Here is a 14,021-nt window from a genome sequence, read left to right as displayed (position 1 = left end):
TTGTGGACACTGTGTCCCATTCGGCATACTCCGTCCTACGTTGCAGAAGTTTTCCTGAGCGCTCAAACACCACAACGCTATGTAAAAAGTAGTGCATGTTAACCACTGTAAGGGCTGCATACCCAGTGCTATGTTATGTTATGTTGTGAGTTTAAGTGTGCTCTGCATTGTGCTCTGCAGTGAGCTCCCAGTTCTTTCACTGTCTGTTGTTGCATCCTCTCTCTAGGTCCGCTAGCTTTTTTGGCACTTTTTTCATAGCTCTAACTCAACCCAAATGATAGGGGCAGTTTACATGCACACCAGTTTCAGTACACAAGAATGCAATTGTTTCTTGGTATCTCCGGTTAGTATCTTTGGTTGTCAATCACATCGCGCTTTCACATGAATAGAAAATTCTTCCAGTCACAGATGGCCGTTTAGTTCAGTAATAGTGCTGCCACAGAATCTTGCCTTACAACACTGCATTAATCAATGTGTGTAAATAGCGCTGCCACTAAATCTGCCTCACAGCGCTGCATAAAGTGCCTTTTCATGCCATTTAATTAAGTCAGACCTGGGGCATTATTTGATCCTTTGCTGCTTCCTTATTCCAGTGACCCTCCTCCCCCCCAAGCTTGATTCTACAGTGACCTGCAATTCATGAGAAGAAATCCCAGCTGGATCAGGCTTTCATCGATCTGAGATTAGTAAATGAACACCTGCTATTTACAGTGCTTAGAGACAGCTGACATGCGGTATGAAGTGCTACATGAAAACATGTTTTTCTTAAATTAGGGTAGAGTGAGGAGGGCAGAAAGACGACGGATCCGGAGAGGTTGCAGTGAGGTAAGTGGGGTTGGGGCAGTGTCTTGCTGCATAGTTTTTCTGGGTGGGGGTAGTTTGTAGGGCTCAGGGGAGTCAGGATTAAATTTTAGGGCTGGGGGCTGGTTTTAGGGCTCGGGAAAGGGGGGGTTATTTTTCAGGGGTAAGGGTCAGTTTTTAGGGCTCAGGGCGGTGGCTGAGGTTGAGGTCGTTTTCAGAGGGTGTGGCGGGTTTTAAGGTTCGGGCGGGGGGAAGGGATAGTGTTCAGGACTGGGGACAGTTTTAGGGCTCGGTGCAGGTGGACTGTGTCAGGGCCCTTTCTGGGGTTGCACAGTTAGTTCTCCATCCCCGGTGTAAATACATACTCACAGGCACATCACACAAGCACATGTAAACTCACACAAAACAGACATGCACCGGCACCCTGATGACACTCAATTGTGCACTAGCACTGCTATATCCCTCTACAACATGTACCTCCTGAAAAGTAATAACACACACATTTGAACACAGGCACACATGGCACATCCGCAACCTCACAAACATTATTTGATGGATAAAGTGTCCTCCAGTGACAAGACACAGAATAAACAGTGTGGAATCCCTCGCTGTCTGCAGTTTCCCACATCCAGTTATCAAACAGAATCACAAGGCACCAATAACAGCTTGCACACACATTAATTTCCCACAACATTCCACACAACATGTGCAGTAAATAGAGACCTGTTGGCTTATGTTAGGTAAAACTGGAAACACTATGGCCAGGGGCAGAACTCTTTCCCAGCTTGTCACGCTCAGGCTCTTGTTTTTCCCACCCTGATGCAGCTCCCTAATATGCTTTGTTTGCCAGGGTCCCACCCTGATGCCACGCGCTAATATGCTTTGTTCTGCAGAGTGCCACCCTGATGCCACTCCCTAATATGCTTTATTCTGCAGGGTCCCACCCTGATGCCGCTCCCTAACATGCTTTATTCTGCAGGGTCCCACCCTGATGGCGCTCCCTAATATGCTTTGTTCGGCAGGGTCCCACCATGATGGCGCTCCCTAATATGCTTTGTTTCGGCAAGGCCCCACCCTGATGCCGCTCCCTAATATTCTTTGTTCTGCAGGGTCCCACCCTGATGGCGCTCCCTAATATGCTTTGTTCTGCAGAGTGCCACCCTGATGACACTCCCTAATATGCTTTGTTCTGCAGAGTGCCACCCTGATGCCGCTCCCTAATATGCTTTGTTCGGCAGGGTCCCACCCTGATGGCGCTCCCTAATATGCTTTGTTTTGCAGGGTCCCACCTGATGGCGCTCCCTAATATGCTTTGTTCGGCAGAGTCTCACCCTGATGCCGCTCCCTAATATGCTCCCTAATATGCTTTGACGTGCCCTAATATGCTTTGTTCTGCATGGTCCCACCCTGATGGCGCTCCCTAATATGCTTTGTTGATCCCGCTCCCTAACATGCTTTATCCTGCAGGGTCCCACCCTGATGGCGCTCCCTAATATGCTTTGTTCGGCAGGGTCCCACCATGATGGCGCTCCCTAATATGCTTTGTTTCGGCAAGGCCCCACCCTGATGCCGCTCCCTAATATGCTATGTTCAGCAGGGTCCCACCCTGATGCAGCTCCCTAATATGCTTTGTTCTGCAGGGTCCCACCCTGATGCCACTCCCTAATATGCTTTGTTTTGCAGGGTCCCACCCTGATGACACGCCCTAATATGCTTTGTCTGGCAGGGTCCCACCCTGGTGGCGCTCCCTAATATGCTTTGTTCGGCAGGGTACCACCCTGATGCCGCTCCCTAATATGCTTTGTTTCGGCAAGGTCCCTCCCGGATGCCACTCCCTAATATGCTTTGTTTTGCAGGGTCCCACCCCGATGGCGCTCCCTAATATGCTTTGTTTTTCAGGGTCCCACCCTGATGGTGCTCCCTAATATGCTTTATTCGGCAGGGTCCCACTCTGATGGAGCTCCCTAATATGCTTTGTTCAGCAGGGTCCCACCCTGATGCCGCTCCCTAATATGCTCCCTAATATGCTTTGACGCGCCCTAATATGCTTTGTTCTGCAGGGTCCCACCCTGATGGCGCTCCCTAATATGTTTTGTTCGGCAGGGTCCCACCATGATGGCGCTCCCTAATATGCTTTGTTTCGGCAAGGCCCCACCCTGATGCCGCTCCCTAATATGCTTTGTTTCGGCAAAGTCCCACCCGGATACCCGCTCCCTAATATGCTTTGTTTTGCAGGGTCCCACCCTGATGCCGCTCCCTAATATGCTTTGTTCTGCAGGGTCCCACCCTGATGCCGCTCCCTAATATGCTTTGTTCTGCAGAGTGCCACCCTGATGCCGCTCCCTAATATGCTTTGTTCTGCAGGGTCCCACCCTGATGCCGCTCCCTAATATGCTTTGTTCGGCAGGGTCCCACCCTGATGCCGCTCCCTAATATGCTTTGTTCTGCAGGGTCCCACCCTGATGCCGCTCCCTAATATGCTTTGTTTCGGCAGGGTTCCACCCTGATGCCGCTCCCTAATATGCTTTGTTTTGCAGGGTCCCACCCTGATGCCGCTCCCTAATATGCTTTGTTTCGGCAGGGTCCCACCCTGATGCCGCTCCCTAATATGCTTTGTTTCGGCAGGGTCCCGCCCTGATGCCACTCCCTAATATGCTTTGTTTTGCAGGGTCCCACCCCGATGATGCTCCCCAATATGCTTTGTTCTGCAGGGTCCCTCAAAGCTGCTAACTGCCACCCTTTGTGTTGAATCCAGGAGCACAGCTATCAATAGTGCGGCAGGTGCAGTGACAATATGGCGATATGTTGGAAGGGGCCCACTGCACCCCAGTTGTCTCTTTTACTACCCTACCAATGAAACAGAGGGGGTCGGGGGTATTTTACTTGCTTGCATTCGAGCCCTTGCTTCCCCAGTGGGTGAACCCTCCAGACAACAATTAGCTATTGCTTTACCTTGACACTTATGATGTTTACGGATAAATGTGCACTATATTCATCCATGATCAATAATCTAATGCTGGCCAAGGGACAGCTAATTCAGGGAACAAGAAAACACACATACTTTAAATTTTTGTGTTATTTGAAGTGCTGCTCAAAGGAGTCCACATCAGTCAAATGAAGAAAAAAAAACCTGCATAGGCAGAGAGGTCTCAAACTGGGTGCAAACCAATAATTGCTTAAGCCCTTTGTTCCTGTCTTCAGTGGTTTGACACTATAGGAATGGGTGTAAACTCTAGTTTTGAAGACTAATATCTAGTTGGCAGAGAAGGCAACTGGCATGCTTGAAGTATGATTTTAAGCTGTTCCACAATCTATTATATTAAGCTTATTAATTGGCATTCAGTGCTCGGCCAAAGCCCTGCCGCCAGACAACAAACAGCTCACAGAGCAGAGACAGGCTGCAAGTAAGCGTGAAAAAGAAACACTAACAAAGCTAAATGGTATCCCCTATGTGAAGTATCGAATTTGTAAATGTTTCAGCCATGTTGTCAAGCCGCACAGATGCTGTACAACATGGCTCAAACAGTGAGTACCTTCTGTAGGCGAGACCTAGTGGCATTTTGTCCAGCATTCATTTAATTCACCCTGAGTCACATACCGCTCGCCTCTGAGTTTCTCATATTTCTATATTTATTTCATCAGCTTAGTTGTCATTTCGCCCCTTAAAAAGACAAATCTGTCTCTTTCAGTGTATTTCAACCAAATAGTTTCACTTGACAAATCCCTTACTCCTAAGATTTGTGTCTCCCTGTTACTTTCTTTTTGCAGTTCAATGTTTGATGTTTTACCCCACGCATGTGCTTATTTAAGACTCAACAATGTCACAGTAATATCGTTTTGCCAATGCTTGTTTTATTACGGTCTCGCACTATGTGCCCGCCAGACCCTATGCTGTTGTGAAAAATACATACATAGTACAAGAATCAACAAGCATTGGCCTAGCCAGTAGGTCTCGCCTTTGGGACTTTATAAGAGATTTATAAAGACATGTAGATACCTGTCCTTAAAGGTGTTGTTTCGAAAGGCCCCTGCATCTTGCTATTTTCATCTGGAGACAGGAATCAGAGCAGAGAAGGGGCGGCCGGTGTTCAAAGGGTTAACCTTTTTGAACACTTTTCTGGCTTTCCTGGAGAGAGCAGCCCTCCAGATGTCGGCCGGAGTGCACCTGCGGAGTGTTCTCGCACGGACACCGCTAATGCTAGCCGTCTGTTGTGCAAGCAGTAATCAGTAACACCAATAACATATTTAGGCCACAGTACAAACCCCATAGATCACTACTAGATCAAGCAGAAATTATTTGTAACTCATCCATCGGAATTCCCATTGGTATATGTTAATGCTATTATTGTCGAGGCAGAAAAGACGTTACTAATATTTATTTTTCAGTAATGCCTGGTGTATCTTTGGTTTGAATCATCCATTAGCAGGATAAAAAAATACGTGTGTTGCATAATTTGACTTTTTTTTATTTACCCAAAAAACTGGAATGAAAAGCAAACATTGGGGCCCATCGGGAGGGGAAGAACCGACCGGAGACAGATGTAAGGTGTGATAAAGGCCGCTTTATTGGGAAACAGGTGCATCCTGAAAACATACCCCAACCTTGGCCTTTGCCGTACAAAACTAGGCCTAACTAATTATACATATACCTGACCAAACACCCCACCCCCACCCCTAAACAGTTCCCCGCCAACAACATAAACATCATTATCAATTACCCAAACGCCTGCCTCAACTGTTTAAACATCTGCCATACGTCCACTCCCTCCCCCTCAGCCAGTAAAACTCCTTCCTCCTATCCTACCCCCCCCCCGTTTCACTAGGAAAAAGCGCCATCCGACATAAACTTCCCAGCACCTGCCCCCAACGACAACACTTCCAAACCAACCTAACCCAGAAAGCACCTGCTTCCCACAAAACCCCTTTCCCAACCCAGAAAGGCCATAAACCCCGGACATACTCCCCTCTACCACCCCCATCAAACCTGTCCTAAGGGAGGGCGGGTGGGACAACACTCAAATAATGCCCCCCGGCTGCTGGGTCACTGTCCCACGTAATGGTGCACAGTGACCCAAAATGGCCGCTTTTATCGTCCCCAGCCCAAAAGGAGCCCAAAACCCACCAGCTAGTCCAACCATCCCAAAGTCTCTTCCTGTGTCCGTCCTAAATCCTTCCCCCCACCCTTCCTCTCGGGGCCCCAAATTCCCCGGGGGGGCGAGCCTCCCTCCGGTCGGCCACCCCCCGCAGAGCCCCATTATGTGCTCTAAGCACACTAAGGTAGTGTCACAACAGAAGCCCTGTTCCCATTTTTTCACAGTTGGCAGTATTTACATCAGGCATAAACCCATGCCAGGGAAGTACACTGCCTGTCAAAAAGTGAGACCCACTATGAGTTGGATTTGTCCCTTCAAAATAACTAATTTCCTACTATTCTCGCTCCTGTGAAAACAAATTTTGCAATGTTCAGCCATACTTCTCTGCGTCTCATACACATGAAAATGCTAAATTGTTCTGGCTTTGGTTTATTTTGCAAGTGGTTTGCAAAGCTTGCTGCGACAAAGGGATTGCTTTCTGTGCCTCATTTACACAAATAAAGCCCTTAGCTGTGCATACCCCTACGTGCACCTTCTTAATGAGCAAGGCGTGACAATCTGTGTCTGCCCGTCCTACTTCATTTTTATGTGTAAGGATTAGAAGCAGATGGGGAGCTGAAAGGAAACCGCATCTCTGCTGCTTAAAAGGCATCCTGCGTAACACAACCCGGTAATCTGCGGTCCAGAACCCATCCAGTAAACACGGCCGCCTCAGTGGTGTCTCCAAACCTTATCAGCCGTGCACAGATCACTGCGATAAAGGGTGTTATATAAACACCGCACAGAACACAGCAGTTTGCATGCCTCTCTGACTCAGGAACTGCACACATCAAAATTGAAGTGTACAAGTGTATCCTTATTATTTTCTTAGAATGTATATAATGCAAGCCGTAGGTACATGTGTACAAGTCTTATAAAAATGCGGGCCATAATGAAGTTGTTCACGGCACTGCACAAAATCAGTGAAAAACAAGCTACTCATTTTATCAGCTTCGTGAAGATGAGTAGTTGAGTGAGACCTGACGCATTTTACCCTAAGCTTCCCATCTTCAACTCCCATCTGGGTGCCCTCCTCTGTCAGGGTGGGTTTGTTTTATGTGGGTAAGTTAGAGAGTAAAGCACGCCGCCTCCCACTTGAAAGTGTCATAAAGTGGCCCTTGTGCCAAAAAGAACGTGCCTTGCACACTAACCACAACATGAAAAGCCTCAAGTTCACTTGCCGGCAGGCTAATAAGTGGCCTTGTGGCACAGATCAGAGCAGTGGTTCTGCTGGGAAACAGAAGGCTCCGTAAGGCGAGCAGATGGCGAGTAACACTTGCACCGTTCAGGGGGGCACACTAGCCTGGCAGCGCTTCCAAAACTGCCTCACTGGTTGTACAGGAAGCAAAAGTTACCACAACTCCATGTGCTGGTTAAGTAAGTGACAATTACCTACATGGATTACAAATGTCCATTACTTACGCATGGACAGGAGGAAAAGCAACACAACTTCATACACTGCATTTTTTTGCAGATATTAAATTAAGTAGAATGTTCTGCTTCAAAATCACAGAGAAACAAGTAGATAGTAACCTGACCCGAGGAATGCAGCTGCCACCATTTGCGCCGCTGCTCACTCCTGCAGGCAAAACGCAGTGGGAGTGAACAAGTAGATAGTAACCTAACCCGAAGAATGCAGCTGCCACCCTGCGCAACGCTGCTTGCTCCTGAGAGCAAAATGCCGTGGGAGTGAACTTTAAAAAATAAGGTGGGACATGCTCCCGCCTTTAGCCATTTGCGTGCTTTCATTACTGAAAGACACACGCAAAAGCCAATCCTATGTGTGGAAGGAGTCAGACCCACACCGAGTAGTTTAGAGTGCTTACAAGAAGCCTCGCAGAGCAGCGCACGCGCGCTGGCTTAGGCTCGACCTAAAAAAGAATATAGTTGCTAGGACATGCATATCTTACCTGCGCCCAGAAACTGACACCTGCTCACAAAGTCTAAACAAAATAATTACCATCACAGAAAATTGATATTACAATCTCAAATTCATGTATCTCCCACTGTCATTTTCCCTCACCTCCACCTGGTATTTTGTATGCAGATTAAATATCTCTCAGTTTGAGTCCCCCAAAGGTATAGATACATTATATGGACAGGTTTGGACCACCAGGATTCGTGAGCCATGTTTTCACCGTCAGAGCTGGCAACCCAACTTCAATTCCCACATATTTTCAAATGGTGTTAATATGGCGTGCGTGAAAAGACTCTTAAGTTTGTCAAGATTCCAGGTTCTATCCTTACAGTTGTCGGATAATGCCATTTTCTTGAGATTGTGAACTATTTTAAAGTGATTTTAGGATATTTCTTGAAGAGAGGTGTTATACCATAATCCACTGTTAATAAATGTCATTTTTGTAACGTCTTGTTGCACATTGTGAACTACTTTGTTCCTTTTCCAAACAGTGTATAATTTCCGGATCTTTCTCGATTGCAGCTGCCAAAAAGCCCCGGATCGGTCTGGTAAGAGAATCCTGAAAATATTCTTGGGCTGAGGGTTTTTTCAGACCTGTTTTTATGAGGTCTCTTCTTCTCGTCTTTCTGTCCAATACTAACTTTCTCTGAGTCTCTCACAAACGACCCCATCATTCTTTAAATTGTTTTCCCTCTTACAATAAATTGCCCCTGTCTCATCACTCCCCTGTATCGTCATACTCTTTAAAATTTCCTGTAATATGTCACTTACTGACTCTTTTTTTTCAAATCAGTAGGCACATGTTTAATGTTTTATTCAAATGATGGTAGTATTTTCAGACTTAAATGCCACCAAGTTACTCAATAGAAGGTTCTTGATACTAAGCAATGCCCCGGTAAATTGCCTTGTCTACATTTTGTGCACATATTTATAACCGTATTCTATTGTGTGGTAATGTGTGGATGCTCAAAGAGTAAAAAGTTATTACTAAATACAGCGCTCCTCCCTGAAATCAGCGCCCCCTCCACAGGTCAGCACCCAGTGCGGCTGTACTGGTCGCACTGCCTTAAAGCTGGCACTGTGTGTAGAGCAGCCACAATGTTTGACAGCTGCCCAGGTTACATTTATGGCGCTTTTTGACCAAAGCCCCTCAAAATGAGTTCTAAAATCTCCTCCACTTCATTTAGCAACATAAACCTAAGTTGTCATATTGCCTTAAATATCCAGTCCTGTTTTTATCCTTTGCATTCTGGTACTTGGAGTCTGATATGTATAATGAAACAAAAAACAACTAAGTGTCAAAATGCACAGAACTTTACATTTGCTTTAGTTAGATTGATCCAGCGGGTCTAAAGAAATTTAGTCTCATACATATAAACTCTACACCAAGATACTCACATTTATTTATAAAATTATCACTAGGCCCATTCTTAGCAGAAATTTATATTTTGACCTACTGAATCATATGACCTAATTAATCCAATCTAATAAACAATTTAATTAAGTCACATTTAAAGGCAATGGAATAACTAATGGTAACATAAGGAAACGATCAAGACCAGCTTGTCATTTAAAAAATCTATTTTATTAATTTTATTACATAAAGAAAGCTCAAACTTTTATTAGCAATTTTATTTTCAATCATAAATCATTAGTGGCACAAAAAGGTCATGAAAATTCATTGAACCAACATCAGCATGAGAATAGCTCAAACAGTTATTTTTTATTTCTCCATAGCCTATTTCCCTAACTTAGCTAAAAGTAGAGACCTGTAAGTAAAGCAAAATTGCAGAGTCTTACGTGAAAGGGAAATCTGGCAGCGTCTCTGGAGCACAGGATCGATCGAACAGTGCTCTTAACAAGGGGGCAATTCTTATAGTATTTTCCTATCTAAAACTAACTAAAAGAATACAAATATTCGAGCAGAACTGAATTTCATTGGTTGTTAGATGTCATTCGATGCGGTCATCATCCGTTGCTCGCATAGCCAGAGTCACTTTTCAAGAGTACTATTGCTCATGAGTATGACACCAGCAGCTTCCGAAGAAAGTAACATTTAACTAAAGCAAAAACTTCCTTTGTCCGCTTAGCTTTTCCTTTTTTCCGCAGCCGAACGACAAGTACAGCCTTGACCATGGAACAAATTGAACCAAATGTCCTAAGCTTCCACACAGCCTTTGTTTGCAAGCCACTCTTCAAGAATTAATGTATTTTTTATATTTCTGCGTAGCTGGCAAGGCTCACTCTGGTCAGGCTTTCAGATGTCCATTTTAGAAGTAGTCCTCAAGCCTTTTCGCATGGAATGCAATGCAATGAGGGTGTCTAGTATGCAAAGAAACACAAGACAATAATTAATTCAAGAAATGATAATTATTCTGTTACCCACCCTCTCCACTATATTTAACCCATTAGCTATGTTACCTAGTTTTGCATACAAACAAATAAACCAACACATACACATGAGACGACAATACATAAACAAAAGCACATTTAAAAGAACGCACATGCTAATATTTTCAAAAACAGCTGCAGTTAATAAATAACAGATGAAAGACAAAGTAAATATATTAATCAAAGCTAAATGACAAACATAACAAGAGCACAAATAGTTATACCCGCGTGTTCATGTAGGTGCATATTACTCTAGGTTGAGCCAGTAAACATGAAAATCGTGCAACACACATTAGTAAAATATGAATAAAAATAAAAATCACGAGAGCTTCATTTGTCACAAACTTTTCAGAAATAAATCTGAAAACTCGCTCCATCAACTCCCTCCTCTGGTGATTTTAAAATCACCAAACAAAACCCCCAAAAAATGTACACTACATTTTTACTTTTACTAAATTTCATAAATGTCATATAATGATTTCTCTCAGTATTAAGTCTAAACTCCTGTCTCATCAGTCTGTCTTTGTCTGGGTCTATCATTCTGAGTCCTGCGAAACTCATCCATTTCAATCTCCTTCTCCTGAGCATTTCTGAGCTTATAAATTCTTTTCTTTTCCCTCTCATGCTTCTTTCTTTTGTGAATCATGCAACTGATTTTTAACAGAAGCATCACTATAACAATAACTATAACAGGATAGAGTACTTTGCCAATAATTGAACTGCCAGTGTCAGCAAACCATTCTCTAACTGCCCCAAATCTCTTTGCCAAACGTTCAGAAAAACTGTCATCTTCCATTGGTTCAATTTCTGCATGGAATTCTGTTATATTCTTGATTACTGATTCAATATTCTGGCTTTTATCTGGGATATATGTACAGCAATGCTGAACATGCAAAATCCCACAGACTCCTCCTTCTTTTGCTAAAAGGATATCAAGGGCAAGCCGGTTTTGCATAACCATACTTCTGGTAGCAATAAACTCTTTATTAACCAACTGGAAACCACTTGCAGTATCAGTAGACAACCTATTAACAACTGTTGAAACCTTTCTGATTTTTATTGCATTCAGGGTAATTCCCACCATAGGAATTATTGCGCCAAAAATATCTCCCATGATTTCTGAAAAACTTTCTCTTTTCATTCTATTCAGGTGTTTGCCAATTTCAAATGATCCTTCATTATTTCTGTCACCATGGAAAATTTTAGGGAAAACAAGACCAAGGTAACATGTGCCATACCAATGGTCAGGAAGACTGAAATATGCCTTATTTCCACAGACAAAATAAATTCCTGGGAAAATTGGGTCTTTGCCACCTTTAAATCCCCAACCCCTGAGGCAATTGGAATTTTTATAGTCAAGTGTGTCCCCTAACGTGTACCCCATCGACTCCATGTACCAGTTTAAAGTGCATGTAACTTCCCTCTACAACCGAATCTGATGACGCAAATACATTTGCGTCCAACGTTAACATGTCTTCTATCAGATCCACCATGAATGGATGGATAATTCCGTTCCTATGTATGCCGTGCCACCGTCTTTATATGGTGCACTTTCACGTTTTCCTGGCTCTGCCGAGCTAGGCCCTGATTTCTGTCTTCAAGCCACTTCTGCCTCTGCCTCTGAAAGCTGCAGTGTGGAGTTGCATCCGTGACCTCTGCCTTACTTCCTGCCAAGCGAGCGGTGCCCGGCTCGGCCTGGTCTGCCTGCCAATAACAGTATTTTGCTTTCAGGTTATCAGCGTAGCCAGCTCAGCTCCTCGAAAACACATTCCTGTCTAGTGAAATACGAAAACATATCCCCGACTGCAGAGCAAGGGCCAAGCCTTCCTGTCCTCCTTCATGAAATTGATTGCTCCTGTTACCATGCTAGGCCCCAGGCTCCGAGCATTTGCACCTAGACACGCATACATTCAGTATAGAATAGCCTCTGCCCGAAAGACCTTTTACTCCAGATTAAACATCCTCCAAACACAAGATGTCAGATATGTTTTAGGGACCAGTCGATCTGACATGCCAGACTTCTGTCTCTTCTACTAGTGTTAAAAGTCAGACCCTTAGCTTCCTCCAGATGTACGTCAATCACGCGTCATATTAGCTGCGCGCGCATACAGGCCCCAGGTTTCAGCTGACTCTGCAAGAATTCTCTAAGCATCCACCCACTTATGACACTTTTCTGTGACGTTTTTAGTTCACGCCTCTGTGCACACCCATGTTCACGCCTTTTTGCTACGCACATGTGTTCTTATCATATACATTTCACTTGTCACGCCTACTGTATTCAATGCTATTGTGTCATTTTACTATATATGTCATGTACTGTTAATAAATCGTTGACATCTTTTCCTGCCATCATTGCATACCCGAACCCTTGTATTGATGGAATAGATCTCCATTGACTCGAGTCATTTATGATTAAAGCCCTTATGACTCAGACACCACGGACTCTGCCTCTCATTTGATTGAGCTATTTTTTTTAACCTGTCTGAAATTATATGGCAAACTCGTATACGGTAAAATATTTACCACACCCCCAATAATTCGATAGGTGTCTTCACATTGACATTGCCCGAACCCCAGTACAGCTTCAACGGGTCCTGGACAAGTACTGTGCATTCATGGCTGGCTTGAACCTAAAAATAAATATAAAAAAACCTATGTGATGCATGCTGGACCAAAATACAGAAACCCAAAGACAATCTGTGTCAACAAAGTGCCCCTTGATCAAACACTAACATATCCTTACCTAGGAATTTTAATTGATAATAAGTTTAAATGGAGGGAAGCTATTAAATCCCGTAAGTTAGTGTTCCTTAGGGCTGTCACAGCGCGGAAATCCTTTGCGCAAAAGCTAGGGAAAAAACCTCCGGCAGAAATGATTAAAATATATAAGGCAAAGTGTCTCAGCGCAGCAACCTATGGGGCAAGGGTCTGGGGAGGAGTTAATACAGACCAGCTCCAATCAATTGAAAACTCCTTTCTAAAGTACTTGCTGTCAATGCCGAAAAGTATGACTACATATGGATGCCATAACGAACTGGGATTGGACTACCTCTCGGATATAATAAAAATTCAACCAGTCATGTTGTGGCGGCGAATTTGGGTTACGGAGCAGTGCCACCTGACAAGGGCAATCATGCAGGATTGCCTGAAGCTTGACAATATGAGGAGGATCAAATGGTTGGCCTACGTTAAGACATTCCTTACGGACCTAGGCCTTGAGAAATATTTTGATGATCCCCCCGCAATAGTGGACATATCAAAAACTGAACTGAGAACAGCTGGCCTGTCGCCCTTGAGCGAACTGCGCTTATCGAACGAGGCTGGGAAAACATCAGTTCAACACTGTCTGTTAATTCAAACTGTGCCTACAATCCAGCCGTTTCTAAACTACAGTATAAATCAATACGGGAAATTTTTGTTGACCCGCTTTAGATTCAATTTGCTTCATCGTTTGCTTTCCTTCCCTCTTCAAAATGATTGGTCCCCAAACCTATGCCCTTGTCCTTGTGATTCCACCTCCCCACAATCTACTATCCACGTGGCCTTTTTTTGTAAGTTTTATATGGCTCCGCGTAGGAGGTGGGTTGTCCCTATTCTGAGGGTAATGGGGCTGCGGCAGTGCCGCCCAGCATTTCTGCCTCTCCAGCATTTGGAACATGAACTGATGGCTAAATCGCTAGTTTACTTTTTCAAATTGTGTGTTAGACATCGCCGTAACCTATGATGTTTGTTTGCCCATAGTGCTTTGCGATGACACTAGTATGTGCTGAGTGCTTTGC

General features: G+C 44.3%; 1 protein-coding gene across 3 annotated transcripts in view; it reads left to right on the top strand.

Annotated features, from left to right (window-relative positions):
* LOC147703522 (membrane-spanning 4-domains subfamily A member 4A-like) overlaps positions 1-14,021 on the top strand; it is a 381,338-nt gene that overhangs the window by 156,777 nt on the left and 210,540 nt on the right. For 2 of the 3 annotated variants that reach the window (XM_086931886.1, XM_086931887.1), the window contains exon 4: positions 8,343-8,399. The exons of the other annotated variant lie outside the window; for it this stretch is intronic. In XM_086931886.1, coding sequence (XP_086788012.1) covers positions 8,343-8,399 — 57 coding nt within the window. The remainder of the gene's footprint in view (positions 1-8,342; positions 8,400-14,021) is intronic. 3 annotated transcript variants of the gene reach the window in all.

Source organism: Lissotriton vulgaris, chromosome 7 (assembly GCF_964263255.1).
Source record: "Lissotriton vulgaris chromosome 7, aLisVul1.2, whole genome shotgun sequence".
NCBI lineage: Eukaryota > Metazoa > Chordata > Amphibia > Caudata > Salamandridae > Lissotriton > Lissotriton vulgaris.
Note: the sequence above shows the minus strand (reverse complement) of the source record. Positions and strands in the feature narration are given on the sequence as shown.